Below are 16,649 nucleotides of genomic sequence, written 5' to 3' on the forward strand. Positions count from 1 at the left end.
ATAATGTGACTTGTCCGCGGTGTAATGGAAAGAAACGCGCGAGCCACCCCCGCCGCAGCTGCAGACCCTGGAATTCAGAAGCGGCTCCCGCGGCGCGGCGTTCCCTGGCTCCGTTCCAGCAAAACCTGGGCAGGGTCGCCTTCCGAGTCTCCAAGAGTTCTCAATCAAGGCACGTTCTCCTCCTCCTCTCAGCCCGCCCCCGCTGTTGCCAACTGGTAGTAAGAGAGAGAAAGCCCATTGGCCATCACCCGCTGCTACGCAAAACGAGCCCCTGACGTTTATGAGGCAACCAATCAGCTCTTTGCGTTTGGGGGGGGTAGTAGAGGTTATTTAAATATATGCGTGTGCGTGTAGAAAAGAGAATGAGACTGAAAGGGTTAAGACGCGCCCCTTAAAGTGCCGCACTCCAATCGGGTGCGTCCCGAGTTAGCCACGTGACCTCAACACGGCCCAATCGGGATTCGCGCGTCTTTGATTCAAACTTTTCCCCTCGCGGGGGTTGCGTCGTGTGTCGGCCGGTCGCCGTGGAAACGGGCTGATGAGTACTCTTCTGTCGTGGCGGCCGATGGAGCCTCGACTGGTGGGGCCTGGGCCCTACCGCGCCACCCGGCTGGTAAGTGAACGGCGGCTCAGCAGAGGCCGCGCTTCTTGCCCGGGGCTCAGTCTTCCCGCGAGCGAGAAACGCACTTTGCACATGCTCAGGGGCGCATTCATCTTAATATTGCCGCTCCTCCAGGGCTGAGCCTACCTCAGATGAAGCCTCGCCCGAATGCATCACTGGAAGTTTGGGGACAAGAGTAATGGGGTTGCCAGGTAGCTAGAACTCCAGCCATCCCGTTCTTCGGCGACCGTAACCCCACAATGTGCCCCTCTAGAAGAACCAAAGGCCTGTTTATAATGAAAGTGCCATGTGAACCTCCCTGCGGAGAGCATTCCAGAAACTTGCAGAAGCAGCTTTTTTTAGCCAACCTACTTGCCTGATTCAGAGATTGGTTACAGGATGCCACTATTTTCGAGTGGGTGTGTCTTCACATACTGATAAATTCAGGTTGCACAATTTTCGTGATAAAGCAAGTGATGGGAAAATGTCATGGAAACTGGGGGATAAAACTTGCTTTGATGCAACCATTTAATCTCCCTGCAAACAAATAAAGATGCATGCTCAATAAACAGGTCATACGGAAGTGCCAAAATTCTCCAGTTTATATGCTGTTCCACAGGGCCAGACCAGTGAAGCCTCTGTAGAAAATACCCTCTTCTTTGCATGCCAGGATTTTGAAATCAAAAGCTGGTCTATGGGCAAAAGTTCTCTTTGCTTTATTATGCCTCCACCACAATGGAGCTACATTCCCTGCTAACCATGCCTTCCGCAAGGCAGTAGATGGTTGGCACAACACACTAAAGAGGTGACACAGTTTTGCAGACTTCTGGAAAGAAGCACATAGCCACTTTCCCCCTCCTTGGTACATTTTGGTGCTGTGCTGATCTAAGTCTTCTCTTGGCTACAGCTTGTGTTTAGCGGCTTGGTGCATTGTGCAAACCAGGCCTTGGTCTACACAGGTGAGTTTTATCTTCTGCCTCTACCACCACCAACCCTACACAAATTCAGCATGGAGTACCTAAATCGGTTGGATGGTACCTTGTATACCTCCTCCTGGCAATTCCTGCAGCCAAGCTGGTACCAAATGTTTGATCAAAAAGGTGTATTGAAAAATAGGACTTTCGAGCCATCTGGCCCCAAAATGGCAACTAGGCAATCAGTTTTGGTGACTAACACTGGTTTAAGGAGCTATTTGCCACCTAGATTACATATACGAGTTTATAACATTGCTGTCCACTACACAGACACGCACACACACCAGTTACAGGTAGGTAGCCGTGTTGGTCTGAGTCGAAGCAAAATAAAAAAATTCCTTCAGTAGCACCTTAAAGACCAACTAAGTTTATATTTTGGTATGAGCTTTCGTGTGCATGCACACTTCTTCAGATACACACACCAGTGTATTTCATTTTGTTTCCCTTCCATTCCCCCACCCTCTTATCTTCTGTTCTTTGGCAATCACTTGTAGCTGAGTAAGATTGTCTTCCATGAACATTATCTTAACAGTAAGTCCGTAAGTGACTGTGGAGGACAATTCTGGATCCATACGTCCTTCCACAGTGGGGACATAGGTTTCCAGGCAGGAGTTGATCACCAATTGTGCCTTCCTCTTAAGCTCGTTTCTCCCTTTCGTCTTTGCTTTCAGCCAATCAGGTTAAAGAGCTTTCCATCTGTTTGATGTATGATTTTTACATTGGTGGGGAGTTTCCTTTTGAAAAAGTGTAGGGTCATGGCAATGAAAATAATAAATAGAGTTGGGGTGATAACACAACTCTGTTTAACACTTGATTCCACTGTTAATGGTTCACTTTGAGAGCCATTGTTATCTGTGATTCTTGCTATCATATCGTGGAGGAGCTGAAGGATGTCCACAAATTTATCTGGACAGCCAATTTTTAGAAGGGCACAGGGCATTACGATTTACAGTGTCAAAGGCCTTAGGTCAATAAACACCATTTACAGGGGGTGGTTTTGTTCTCTGCATTTTTCTTGCAGCTGTGAAATCATGTTGATTGTCCCCCTAGAACAGGCATCCCCAAACTGCGGCCCTCCAGATGTTTTGGTCCACAACTCCCATGATCCCTAGCGAACAGGACCAGTGGTCGGGGAAGATGGGAATTGTAGTCCAAAACATCTGGAGGGCCGAAGTTTGGGGGTGCCTGCCCTAGAAGGTCAAAAACCATTTTGGGATTCAGGAAGGGTAGCCTCGGATATTGTTAGAAGACTGTTTGCTAAGATCCTTGCAAGAATTTTGCCAGCTGCAGCTAATAAAAAGATGCCTCAATAGTTTCCACGATCTGTTCTATTGCCTTTTTAAAAGAGAACGATAATTTTGGCATCCTTGAAGTCTGCTGGGATCTCCTCTCCCAGATTTTTTTGATGAGCTTGTATAGTTGTTGTGTAAGTTCAATTCCGCCCACTTTGAAGACTTCATCAGGTATCCTATCAGGTCCGCTGGCTTTGTTGTTTTTCATTTGGTTAATGGCTGTACACAATTCTTCCAGGCATTGTCTTGTCAGTGTCTGGATAATTAACAATCTCTTTGGAGGTGGTTCACTTGTGTCAGCTTGCAGGGTATTTTGCCCTGAGGTATAATTGGTAGTTACTACCTTTGGGGGTAATTTCTTGTAGTTTAAGGAGAACCCCCCCCAAAAAAACCCTTAGCTTTGGGGTATAAGGAAATTACTTTTCTGGTATGTGGAGAAAAACTTGCAGGTCTGAGGGCAATACTTTTCCTGATTTATGAAGGTCTCCACTTCTAAGTAAGTTTTCTTTACCTGCTTTCCTTGACCTTCCCTAGGATTGCCTATGTCTGAGCAAACAAGCACTAATTTGGCTTTGGGTAAATCTTTTTGTACTGATATACTTTATTGTCTTCTCAGTGGAATGAGACTATTGAGCTCTTCCGAGGTGGGATGCCTTTACGGAAGCACCGCTGTCGCTTCAAAAGCTATGAGCGCTGCTTCACAGCTTCGGAGGCCGTTGACTGGCTACATAGACTGCTGCAGCACAATCAAAATTTCAGCCCAGAAGTGACCCGCACCCAAACAGTTCAGCTCCTCAAGAAGTTCCTGAGAAACCATGTTATCGAAGATATCAAAGGAAGATGGGGCAAAGAGGATTTTGAGGACAATGGTCACTTATATAGGTAAATAACTGGATACTGTGGTTATATGGGTTGAAATATGAAAGAGGGAGAGAGACTTAACTGCAGGAGATTTTGTAATCTATTATGGTTTTGCAGCAGATTCTTGCAACTTTTATCAAGTTAAAGTCTTGTTCTTTTTTAAAAATTTGGTACACACTGTTCACACCTATATTTCAAGTTTGGAAACACATATTTTCAAGCAGCAATTAAAAAAAAAGTATCCATGAAGAATGCATAATTTCTGAAAAAATATATATGAAAACATCCCTGCTACCATTCCATTTCTAAATACAAAACTGAATACCATATTGTTGCTTCTGTGCAGCAAAAGAAGTTCATTTTCAAAAGAGGTAAAATTCAGTCTTCTGGTGTGAATGGTATGAATGAGAGAGAGCCCCCCTTTTAATTTCTTAAGTAGTTTTTAGGTGATAAATGGAAGTATAGCAGAAAGGTATCATTATTATATATGTACTTTCTGGTGGAAAAGGTTCCAGTTTGTGCTGTATGCTTTCTTCCCACTCAGTGAATGAATTGGGATTCATGGAACTGATACTGGGTACAGCTTCTGGCTGCATATATGCTTGGTGGCAGCCCATGATGAATTCTTACCCCGGAATGCTTTTAAACCTGCGCTAGCTCAAGGCAGGGTTGGTCTTCAGATAACATTCGAAAGCTCAAAGATTGCTATTTGTAGACTGCAAACATTAAGGCATTAAACACGCCTTCATAAAAAGGAAATGGGTAACAGGTCATGTAGCACAGGCTTTTAAAACCTTAATCAAATGTTTGACTTTACCCAAGGGTTATTTTTACATAAAAATGAAGCAATGTGCAGTATAAACAGAAAATATGGATTGTCCAAGAGTCTTTAATTAAACTGGTATGACCTATTAGCGTTGGATGAGATTCAGTGATTATGAGTACAGTTACTGGAACCACCAGTTACAATAAGTTAGGACAGGGGTCGGCAACCTTTTTCAGCTGTGGGCCGGTCCACCGTCCCTCAGACCATGTGGTGGGCCGGACTATTTTTTTTGGGGGGGGGATGAACGAATTCCTATGCCCCACAAATAACCCAGAGATGCATTTTAAATAAAAGCACACATTCTACTCATGTAAAAACACACTGATTCCTGGACCGTCCGCGGCTATTGGGCCGCATCCGGCCCACGGGCTTTAGGTTGCCTACCCCTGAATTAGGACTTTAAAATAATGTGATTTAAAATAAGTAATCAATAATAATTAACCAATAAGTAAATGTTTATATAATAATCATTGGTTGTCTTCATTGAATATACCCAACAATGTTATTTCAGGATTCTTCTTTTATTTACGTTTTTCTTTGGTTTTATTGTAATACTGTGTGTACCACTTTGTGGTGTTTTATATGAAACAATTTATAGTACTGAAATGAATAAATAAGTGTCCCTGCTCACTGGTCTACCTTTAAGACCAATTGGGTATTTGCATTTTTGCAATGCTGAACTTTAATCTTTTCAGATAGTGCCATAATGTACTTTTATAATTATACTGTTGTACTAGTTGGGTGTACTAGTCCTTTTATTTATACAAATGATGTCGTAATAGGTTGCAAAATAATGGATTTTATTCCGTGACTGCTGATCCCTGCTTGTTTGTGTTGCAGCCATGATGAAATAGGTTCACGAGCATTAGCATGATGAAATAGGCTCACGGCGTTATGTAAATGCCACACATATTACCCCATTTAGCTTTGCATTGCCTGTAGTTCTCCATGGTCTCCGGCAGTGAGGCCTTTCTTGCCACCTGACCTTTTAAGTGCAGGTGAGAGGGGTTGAACCCGAGACTTCCTGCATACAAAGCACAAATGAGCAGTTACCCTTCCCCCTAACTTTTGTGTACTGTTAGAAGTGTTGTAAAGCGGAACCTTCATTCAATGCACCCAGGTCTCCTTCCAACACAGGCTCTATGCAGGATCTTCAGGAAAGAAGAACAAAGTAACTCCCTTCTGATTTCCTGGATTGGTCCCCTGACCCTTCTGAATTTCTCTAGGTTGAAGTCTGTTTCTGCTTTTTTGCCATCTGCTTCCTCCCCCATCTTAAACGTGTTCTCCCCGCCCCAAGTTCCCAGAATGTGTATCAAAGTAGTTTTAAAAAGCTAGAAACTATTTTTTAGGGAAGGAGTTACACAAAACCTCTCTTTGTCCAGTTAGTATTATCAAGCATGAAAATGTAAGGCTATAACTATTCTGTTTCAAACAAAATGGGAAAACATGGGGCTGAATTCCATTGTGGCCAGCCTTCCAGGGCCCATATGCCAGTGTTGGGCAGTTCCAGATTTAAAAGTGAGCAGGGTGCAACTTTTGGAGACCCATGGTTTGGGATGGTGACTGTCCATAGTGCCAAAAATATCTTTTGCAGTATTTTTCTTGTTCAAACGTCACCATTGACAAACATTTCAGAACTCGAACGCCCCAAACCCAGAAGTCAATGCTTCGGTTTTTGAACATGCATTCGAAGTCGATCATGAAATGCGGCTTCTGTATTGAGTTTTCCATATTGACTTTTCGGTTTTGAGGCTTCTGTATTGAGTTTTCTGTTTTGGAACTTCAACAGAGTTCCGGAACGGATTACGTTTGAAAACCGAGGTGCCACTGTATCCCTGTGGTGCTTTCTCCCATAATGTACATGATGTTGAGTAATCATCTTATCTTTTTATTTTGTGAACCAGTATGAAGGGCGGTATACGAATTTAATAAATAATAATAATTGTGTTTCCACTGTATTGTTTTTCTCTTTTGGACTGTCCTTCCTTCCTTCCTTCCTTCCTTCCTTCCTTCCTTCCTTCCTTCCTTCCTTCCTTCCTTCTGTTCCATTTGTCTTCTTGGCATTTGTTCTACCTGCTTCTGTACCAGAAGATGAAACAAATATATATTTTATAGAATAATATAAGGCAGGGCAAAGGTAACAATGGGTGGATCAAAATATGTGACTCAAACCTTTGTACAGTTGGCTACATTCCAGCCATGCAGAAATCCAGAGGCTTTTGCGCAGACAAACACACACATCCCTCTCTCCATCTTCCATCAAGGCTCAAGCAAGAGGCATTATCACAGTTCAGCATCACATTCCAGACTGGCAAAACCAGTGAAATAGAGCAGTGACAAAGCATGGTTCTCAATTATTTTCCCTTCTTAAAAAAATGTAAAGGAACTTTCAGATTACAGCAGTGCTCGGTGTTAATTGTTCAGCAGATTGGTATTATTTTGCCAGTTTTTTTAATTAAGAATTTTGTATGGCTGTCCCTGTAGAGTGAATTAACTTGCCAGGGATCAATGCAGTAAACTTAAGCTGTGGTTTTGGAGGTACCGTGTTTCTCCAAAAATAAGACACTGTCTTATATTTTTCCCCTCAAAAAGCACACACAGTGGCTTATTTTCAGGGGATGTCTTTTTTTTTTAAATTAAGTATGGTACAGTTTAACCTACAAGGTTAAACTGCCTATCACTATGGCTTATTTTCTGGGTATGGCTTATTTTCGGGGTATGGCTTATTTTTGGATAAACACGTTATATATCTTACCTACCAAAGTATGTTGTTCTTCTTAACTTTCAGGACAATGGATATATTTGGAGCACCATCTGGTGGACAATTGCACACACACCCTCTCTCCCCTGCACCTAGTTATTGCAGGTGGAAGTTTAGTTGCTTTAACTGTTACTGTCTTTATTTTATTGCTTTATTTATTTAATTGCTTTGGGATGTTTTATGGCGAGTGATTCATAAATGAATTAAATAGCATAGGGGAAGCTTATTTACATAGCAATCGATGGTGCCTAAAGCCTTAATCTAAGCTTTGTTATTTTCAGAATAATGGCTTGGGTCAGTTGCCTTTTCTTTTTTTCACAGACAGAGAAAAGAGAGCAAAAGTTATCAACTGGGTCTGTGGTTTGATTTGATTTAGGGTGAAAGAATAACACTCCAGCTGATGAGCTGTACTAGTTTTGAGCTGCTGTATAATTATAAAAGCAACTTAATGAGAGAAACTGTTCCCTGAGAGGCTGCTCCCTAGAAGAACTTGTTAGGTTTTTCCTTTAAGACTGATGTGGTCAATGGTGCTACACAGAGATATGTGTTTGTAACCTTGATCTGATTATTAACACACCTGTGAGCTTTTGCTAATTTGAATAATTGAAGGTAGTTTGCTTACTGTAATGTGATTGGGTAATTGACTATTTTGAATTCTGTATTTAATCTACCCAAATGGTTCATGGGTGTGGTGGTGATGTATTGTGAAATGAGAGGAATGGAGTAGAGGAGTGTGTTGTATATAATTGTAAATAAAAGCAAGCAAAGATACTGAAGACGACTTTGTTATTTCGTCGACCCTGCCGCTGTTGCCACTCGGTTGGTGCGTATTTTGCCCAACAGAACATACTAGCTCAGGCCTCCCCAAACTGCGGCCCTCCAGATGTTTTGGCCTACAACTCCCATGATCCCTAGCTAACAGGACCAACGGTCAGGGATGATGGGAATTGTAGTCCAAAACATCTGGAGGGGTGAAGTTTGGGGGTGCCTGTACTAGCTCCTGGCTTTTCACCCGTCCCCTTTCCTCATGTGGGCATTTCCCCTTGGCTCCATCTACACTATAGATTTAAAGCAGTATCATACCATTTTAAACAGTCATGCCTTTCCCCAAAGAATCCTGCAAACTGTGGTTTGTTAAGAGTGCTGATAATTGTTGCGAGGCGCTTACTCCTTTTACAGAGCTACAGTTCCCAGAGTGGTTTAACAATCAACCCTCTGCCCAGTAAATTATGGGAACTGTAGCTCTGTGAGGGGAACAGGGGTCTCCTAAGAGCTCTCAGTATGCTTAGCAAACTACAGTTCCCAGGATTATTTGGGGGAAACCAGGACTGTTTAAAGTGGTATGATACTGCTTTAAATCTATAGTGCAGATGGGGCACATTACTTTTTCATTAACCAGCCCAGCTCTGGAAAGGGTCCATGTTGATGGAGCAATAGAATATTATTCTGCTGTTTCCATCAACGAAGTCAGTGCATGATATGAAAGAGTTCTACTCTTTCCTTTTGCACATTGGTGACTTCATTGGATTCATCCCAGAATCAGCTTCTAGGTCAAGAAGGCCAGTGCGTAAACATTTCACATGTGCCTCAAACAATTCGCTTGCACCAAGAAGATTTGAGTCCTCTGCCAGTGTGGTGTAGCGGTTAAGAGTGGTAGACTCGTAATCTGGTGAACCAGCTTCCCGTCTCCGCTCCTCCACATGCAGCTGCTGGGTGACCGTGGGCTAGTCACACTTCTCTGAAGTCTCTCAGAATGTTTGTTGTGGGGGAGGAAGGGAAAGGAGAATGTTAGCCGCTTTGAGACTCCTTTGGGTAGTGATAAAACAGGATATCAAATCCAAACTCCTCCTCCTCCTCCTCCTCCTCCTCCTCCTCCTCCTCCTCCTCCTCCTCCTCCTCCTCCTCCTCCTCCTCTCTCAATGTTCACAAGCTGAACTCAGTTGTGGCTTTAATGTTTTGTTTTTCATTTTAGATTTCCTCCTTTCTCACCATTGAAACCATATCCCAAACGATCCCCGTACCGAAGGGAAGTTGTCAAATTCCCAAACTGGAATGATTTTGAAAGAGATACTTTCCAAGAACAGATCCCAGGGAAGCCCCTCATGTTGGTAAGCTTTTCATCTATACGAATATCATTTTGATGCGGAAGATGCTAACTACAAGCTCCTGTTCACTGACATATCTGTGAAAGGCATGCTTTGGTTCCTCCCAAGTGGTGAGCAACAGCGGAGCCAATCAGCCTCTGTGGAGAAGTGTTGCTACAGCCAGTCCAGTCCCTGACACCTTTTGGAGCTGACCTCCACCTGGGTGTGGACCAGAGAATCCTGGGCTGTGGCTTTGGTATTGCCATCGCCAACTTTCCCTCCCTCCCTCAGGGAAGAGAACATAATTGCTAAGGACTATGATTAGTCAATAGTTGATTAGTCAATAATTTAAAAGGTGAAACCAATATATGAGATAGATGCATGACATGCAAAGCAAGATATCTCAAGCCTTTATTTGTTATAAATGTAATTATTTGTCGTTAGGTGGGTCAATTATAAATGGCACATAATTAATAAAATGAAATAGCGATGTTTATTTTTGTATTATTGTAACTTTGTTGTTGTTGTTTAGTCGTTTAGTCGTGTCCGACTCTTCGTGACCCCATGGACCATAGCACGTCAGGCACTCCTGTCTTGCACTGCCTCCCGCAGTTTGGTCAAACTCATGTTGGTCGCTTCAAGAACACTGTCCAACCATCTCATCCTCTGTCGTCCCCTTCTCCTAGTGCCCTCAATCTTTCCCAACATCAGGGTCTTTTCCAAGGATTCTTCTCTTCTCATGAGGTGGCCAAAGTATTGGAGCCTCAGCTTCACAATCTGTCCTTCCAGGGAGCGCTCAGGGCTGATTTCCTTAAGTATGGATAGGTTTGATCTTCTTGCAGTCCATGGGACTCTCAAGAGTCTCCTCCAGCACCATAATTCAAATTCATAATTATTGTAACTATTAATTCATAATTATTGTAACTATTTGTTTTATTACTGTGGAATTTGCAAAAGAAAGCATTTGTAAAAATTAAAAGAAAGATTAAAAATAATAAGCTGCATTACTGGAATAAATGCACTTTTCGACGATATTCAAATTTTCCGAGTTTCACCTGTATAATCAAAATAAAAACAGCAACCCAATAACACCCCCCCCCCAAAAGAGAGCTGCATTTTATAAGGGCATAGGATGTCAATCAGATCAACCAAAGGCGTGGTTAAAAAGGAATGTTTTTGCCTGGCACCTAAAGGTGTATAATGAAGGCACCAGACGAACTTCCCTGGGGAGAGCATTCTACAGACTGCAGAGAAGGCCCGTTCTTGTGTTGCCACCCTCCGGACCTCTCGAGGAGGAGGCACACGAAGGAGGACCTCAGAAGATGATCTCAGGGTCCGGGTAGGTTCATATGGAAAGAGGTGGTCCTTGAGGTATTGCAGTCCTGAGCCGTTTAAGGCTTTATAGGTCAAAACCTATAACCTTTGAATTGGGCCTGGAAACCAGTTGGTAGCCAGTGCAATCAGACCAGGATTGGTGTAATATGCTCAAACTGTCTTGCTCCGGTGAGCAACCTGGCCGCTGAATTCTGCACTAGCACGTAGGACACATTATCTTCTCTGCACTGTTGCTTAGAAATGTACTGAAGAATTGGCAATTATTTGCAACTAATGGCTCTGGATCGGTGTAGGATTAGGGTCCTTATTAAGGGAAAGAATTGTTATATACAATACTAAAACTTGTTAGCTTTCTCATCTCTTGTAGAATTCTGAAATGTGGTTCAAACGTCACAGTATTGCAATTGGAGAAGTACCAACGTGCAGACTCATACATCGCCGACAATTAGCAGAGCCAAATCTGGAAGATATATGGAGGTCCATGACTCTATCGCAGTAAGTCGACTGCATGAACCTTTCTCTTTCAACCTAAGCTGAGAGTAAGTAGCAGAAAGCAACAGGCTGTGCTTTGCATACATACATACATACATATGCGACAAACCCCCTGCTGACGTTGCCAATAAATTATGAGACGAAAGGATACAGGGGTAAAGCAATCCCCACTCAATTCCTTACGCCTTAAAATAAACCCCTCAATTCTGGGCTTCTCAGTAAAGAGAGTCTAATTCCAGCTTTCATGGCCTGATCTCACAAACACTCAGGGCTATTTGAATGAAAAACCTCTTGCCTACAGAACAGGGACTCCCTCAACTCAGATCCCCACTGTATCAGTCTGCCATACCACCCTGGCAAACTTGTCACCATACTGCCCTTCCTGTGGGACTCTGACACAAACTATCCCCTTTTCCTTAGGTAAATTTTGCCCTTTTCTGAGTCTCCACCTCTGTGAGTTTTAATACGCTGCTGGAATAACCAAGACGATACTTGGCACAAAAAGAAGATGAATTTTATTTTCTTGAGAACATAGGTTTTTCTTTTCTTAACGATGCATAAGTTTACAAGCTTAGTTACAGTTATACATTAACTCTGTCAGACTTCAACTTCAAGTTATCCTAAGCCTAACCTAAACCACCACTATCCTGGCCCCACACCCTTCTTCTTCCCTCTTCGTCACCAACCTCCCACTCTTCCAACTGCCAAAATGGTTATTCCCTCCTTTTTAAACCGGGCACCGTCCCGCCTCCTAAAGATGTGCTGTCAGTTAAGCTGGAGGTGGATTAACTCTTTCCAATCCAGGGTGTAATAAATCTTCCATCCTGGGGCTAATCCGTTACAACATACATACATAATCCAACTTGCCACTAAGAAAATACAAAGTCAGCAATTCAGTAATCCAAAAACTGAAATTCTTTTGCCTTTTCTCAGCTTGCTTGTGGACTCCAGCCCCTGAACTGCAATGCCCAGCCTTTTTAAAAAACAACAACAACAACAAAACCCTGTGAGAATAATTCTTTGCACAGCATATAGTTCAACTGTGGAACTCAGTCTCATAGGAAGAACTGATGCCTGCCAACCTATATGGCTTTCAAAGAGGATTGGATAAATTCATGGAGGAGAAGGCTTTTGAAGGCTTCTCCGTGATGGCTGTGTTTTGCCTCCACAGTTGGCAGGAAGGGAGAGAGCTCTTCTGCTTGAATCCTGCTTCCAGGTTTCCCGCAGGCATCTAGTTGGCCACTGTGAGAACAGGATGCTGGCCTAGATGGGGCATTGGCCTGATCCTGCAGGCTGTTATGTGATGCGTGTAAACAACACCCACTGCTTTCAATCCACCCACAGGGCCCCTGCCCGCCCCCCACTGTTTAGACATGGCTGGTTTTGTCTATTTTGTATGGAAAGGAGTGTAACAAATAGATCGCTACCATTCCTTTCCAGTGCCAGATTTACGAATAAGCTAAACAAGCTATAGCTTAGGGCCCCACTCTCTTGGGGCCCCCCCAAAAATCTAAAGGAAAAAAAACCTGGATGCACATTTCCAAAATATAAGATAAAAAAACAAATAAAATGGCTTTAGATACCTATTAGGTCCATAAATTACCATATAGCATATATTCAACACAAGAAACACTCAACAATTTGTTGTTGACCAAAAGACAGCTGGACATATAAAGGGCCCCATTACCTTCAGTAGCTTAGGGCCTCATCAAACCTAAATCTGGCCCTGTTCCTTTCAGTTTTACAGTGGTACCTCGAGTTACAAATGATTCAGGTTACAAACTCCACTAACCTGGAAGAATCAACTCGAGTTGGGAACTTTGCCCCAGGATGAGAACGGAAATAGTGTTCCGGTGGCGCAGCAGCAGCAAGAGGCCCCATTAGAGAAAGCATGCCTCTAGTTAAGAACTTACGAATTAGGTTCGTAACTAGAGGTACCACTGTATATTATAGAATATTGGTGGAATGCGGTGCGTAATGCCTTTAGGTATTTTGGGGTTGTTTCGTTCTCTAGAGCAGGTGGGGCAAACTAGCGTGTGCACACTCACTGGTTTTTCCCAACCGGGGGGCGGGGGAGGTTGGCATTTATAAAATGCACTTTGATGGGTAAGAACGGGTTTTCCATTATTACATGCAACCTCAGCATTACAGTCGCAAGTATCTGAAAAATATGGGCGCTGTGTCTGTAAAGCATTAGTTTTAAACCAGAATGTTGCTTTTTCTATTGGTATTGCAAGCTTCAAGGCTGCTTGTGATGCCTATTAAACATACTCCATCTGTCTGAACTTTTTGTATTCCAGTAAAAGTACTTCATTGTGATGTGTGGTGCTTCTACAACTAATTGTGCTGCTAGTCTGATAAACCCATTTGTTTTCCCACCCTCCTCCCTCTTATTGCAGCTTGCAAAAGACTTTAGGCTTGGATTCTCTGAATGACATGCTGGACATTAAACTTGTGAACCCAAAGCATATAATTCAGAATGTGTATAATGTCAACAAGCAGGGGGTTGTCATCCTAGAAGATAAATCAAGTAAGTAGAGTAATTTGTTTAGTTTGTTACAGCTTTTCTAGGATTTGTGCTTGATAATATGGTAATTCAGCGGGGGGAGGGGAGGAACATTCTGTAGCTGAATAATGTTTTTATTATAATGTATTAGTATTTACTTTTAAATTTTATTGTTATTGACACACAGGTCCTTATGCTCGTAAAAATTGGAGGTCGATTGGAAACCTTTATTGTGCAACAAGCGACTAACCTGTTCAAATAATAGCACTTGTTCTGCAAAGATGTTGGGCTTTTATCCAATGGCAGTCCTTCTCAGAATAGGCCAATTGAAGTTAATGGACATGACTAACTTGGGTTCAATGGGTCTAAGACGTACTGGGGTATTGTTAGTGGTGGGAGCAGATCTGCATGGCACTTCTGCAGTGCACGCCTCGCCGAGTCCCGACTGAGCGGGACCCGGCAAAGACAGCAGCACGCGCCACGCTGAGTCCCGACCCAGCAGGACCCGGCAAAGACAGCAGCGCGCGCCGAGTCCCGACCCAGTCGGGGCTTGGCGTGGCGCGTGCTGCTGCCCTTGCTGGGTCCCGCTCAGTCGGGGCTCGGCACGGCGCGCGCTGCGCCGCGCCCCAGCTGAGCGGGACCCGGCAAGGGCAGCAGCACGCGCCACGCCAAGCCCCGACCCAGCAAAACTCTCTGAAAGCTTAATAAAAAATAAAAAAGCTTAACAAAAAAAATAAGACATCCGCTGAAAATAAGCCATGGTGTGTTTTTTGGAGGAAAAAATAAATATAAGATGGTCTCTTATTTTGTGAGAAACACGGTATTTACCTGCCCTTTCCCCGAAGTTCCCTGGGCGGGTTACATCGATTAAAGCACAGTGTTGAAAACCAATTAAAACAACTTGCAATCACATAAACAAGTTGAGTCCTGAAAATATGCACCCCAGTTTTCAAAAGTCAGGGTAAAGAGAAGAGTCTGCAGGCTTTGTTGAAAGATGTGTAACAGGCATCCCCAAACTTTGGCCCTCCAGATGTTTTCGCTTACAACTCCCATGATCCCTAGCTAACAGGACCAGTGGTCGGGGAAGATGGGAATTGTAGTCCAAAACATCTGGAGGGCCGAAGTTTGGGGATGCCTGATGTATAACAAAGATGCCAGGCGCACCCCTGTTGGGAGGAAGTTCCACAACTTGGGTTGCCACCGAGAAAGCCTTCTGCCAGGCTACCACCCAGGAGTTGATTGGGATGACTCTATGGCTGTTGATGTAATAGCTCCTGGACGAGGATTTCCTGTAGCTTGTAAATCCATTCCTCTGCTTCGTAACAGTCAGTGTTGATATAGTTAATGATTTTTGAAAATTCTCGTCTCTATTCACTGCAGAGGAGCTGCCTCACTGGGTGCTGTCGGCAATGAAGTGTCTGGCAAGTTGTAAGTATTGATTTCAGTGTGAATAGGGAAACTCCTCCCCCTTTTCTGTTTTAAGAAAACCACTTTGACAAGGGCAAATAAGGCTTCCTTCATCATTATGCTCTGCAGTGTGAGACTGTCTGTTTGTCACAGGCTAGTTGGACGCAGAGGAATAGTGGGAGGAACCAGCTGGGGAACCACCAAGGGAAGAATGTAGTAGGACACCGATGAGTGGTCAGAGGGAGAAGAAGGAGAAGACTTGGAAGAGGACGTGTTGGAAGCTGAAGGGGCAACAGGGCTTAGTGAGCAGGGAAAGTCTGTAGCAGAGAGAAGTCAAGAATCAGAGGCGGAATCTGAAGCGCAGAGGAGGGAGGCCAAGAGGCAGAGATGAGTCAGGTTGGTGAAGGATCACTGGTGTCTCCCCCTCCTACTGTGACAAGCTCCCAGGACCAGAAGAAGTATGAAGGGGGAGGAGCAGAGACAGGTGCACCGGCGTAGTCTCAGATTGCTTGGGAAGGCCCCAGGGGAGGAGGTGGCTAAGGCAACTGTGGGAAGGTAGAAACCTTCATTCTCAGCAACTGCTTCATGTGGGCAAGACCTGCTGCAGAAGAGTTGCTGTGCTCATTTGGCCTGACGCTCCTGTTCAGATCCTGTTTTTGCTACTAGAGAGTTAACTCCAACTTGCTCGGTCAATGAGGCATCATTCATCATCACACTCTGCACAGTGCTGTTCCTTCCCTGTTTGCTCAGTAAGGACAGAAATCCAAGCTCACGTGGGTGGAACTTAGTTCTTAGTAGAGTATCCCATTCCTACTACCTTTGCTGCTTGCCTTCAAATTTTGTATTACTGTACTGGGGAGCCCTAGGAACTGCCCAGTGGATCAAGATGTTCAAGCCAACAAAAAAACTGTCTTGCATGGAGTCACAGGAAGCACAATAGGTTCAGCATTGACTAAGCCCCAGATGAGCAGCTTTATAGCCTTAACCCTTCCTCTTCTTCTTCTTCACACGTACGGCTCTGGTATGATTGGCTGCTTATTTGGAAACATTGGCTGCTCATCAGTTATGGGTATCTTGTGTGGTAGTCTTCATCTTAAATCCTCATGCAGGGCATTGGCCTGCTATGTTGTATCCCATGATCAACCATCACCCAGAATTGACTGATATGGGCAGTAACTTTGGTGTGATTGTACAATGTACAATGCTTTCATTGGATGTGAGCCACTAGAAGCCCCTGGGCCAAATCCGCCACCCGCCCACTATGCCAGAGTATATGCCATCCTAGAGGGTAAAGTAATACTGAGAAAGCAGCATCTCTGCCAACCCAATTTGTTGTGGAGAATTCACTGGGGCAGGGTTTGTTCTGTATACAAGTTTAATGTGTTTATGGGGTTATATGAGGAGGCAGAATTCTAGCCTACTCTGATCTGATGAATCCCACACATTTCCCCCCTCCTGTCAAATAATTTCTCCATTTCCTCTTTGCTCTCGTGGACACACCAATACTGAG

The 16,649-nt window shown here is 43.8% G+C and overlaps 1 protein-coding gene across 1 annotated transcript in view; it reads left to right on the forward strand.

The window, feature by feature from the left end:
- Window positions 1-217: 217 nt before the first annotated feature.
- The window catches only part of DEPDC1B (DEP domain containing 1B), a 33,884-nt gene continuing 17,452 nt past the window's right edge, over window positions 218-16,649 (forward strand). The window contains exons 1-6 of the mRNA XM_035100536.3: window positions 218-613; window positions 3,484-3,749; window positions 9,288-9,423; window positions 11,102-11,229; window positions 13,626-13,756; window positions 15,113-15,160. Of these exons, the coding sequence (XP_034956427.3) occupies window positions 539-613; window positions 3,484-3,749; window positions 9,288-9,423; window positions 11,102-11,229; window positions 13,626-13,756; window positions 15,113-15,160 (784 nt within the window). The 5' untranslated portion in view covers window positions 218-538. The remainder of the gene's footprint in view (window positions 614-3,483; window positions 3,750-9,287; window positions 9,424-11,101; window positions 11,230-13,625; window positions 13,757-15,112; window positions 15,161-16,649) is intronic.

The sequence above is a fragment of the Zootoca vivipara genome, chromosome 10 (genome assembly GCF_965207765.1).
Source record: "Zootoca vivipara chromosome 10, rZooViv2.hap1.1, whole genome shotgun sequence".
Taxonomy (NCBI): domain Eukaryota; kingdom Metazoa; phylum Chordata; class Lepidosauria; order Squamata; family Lacertidae; genus Zootoca; species Zootoca vivipara.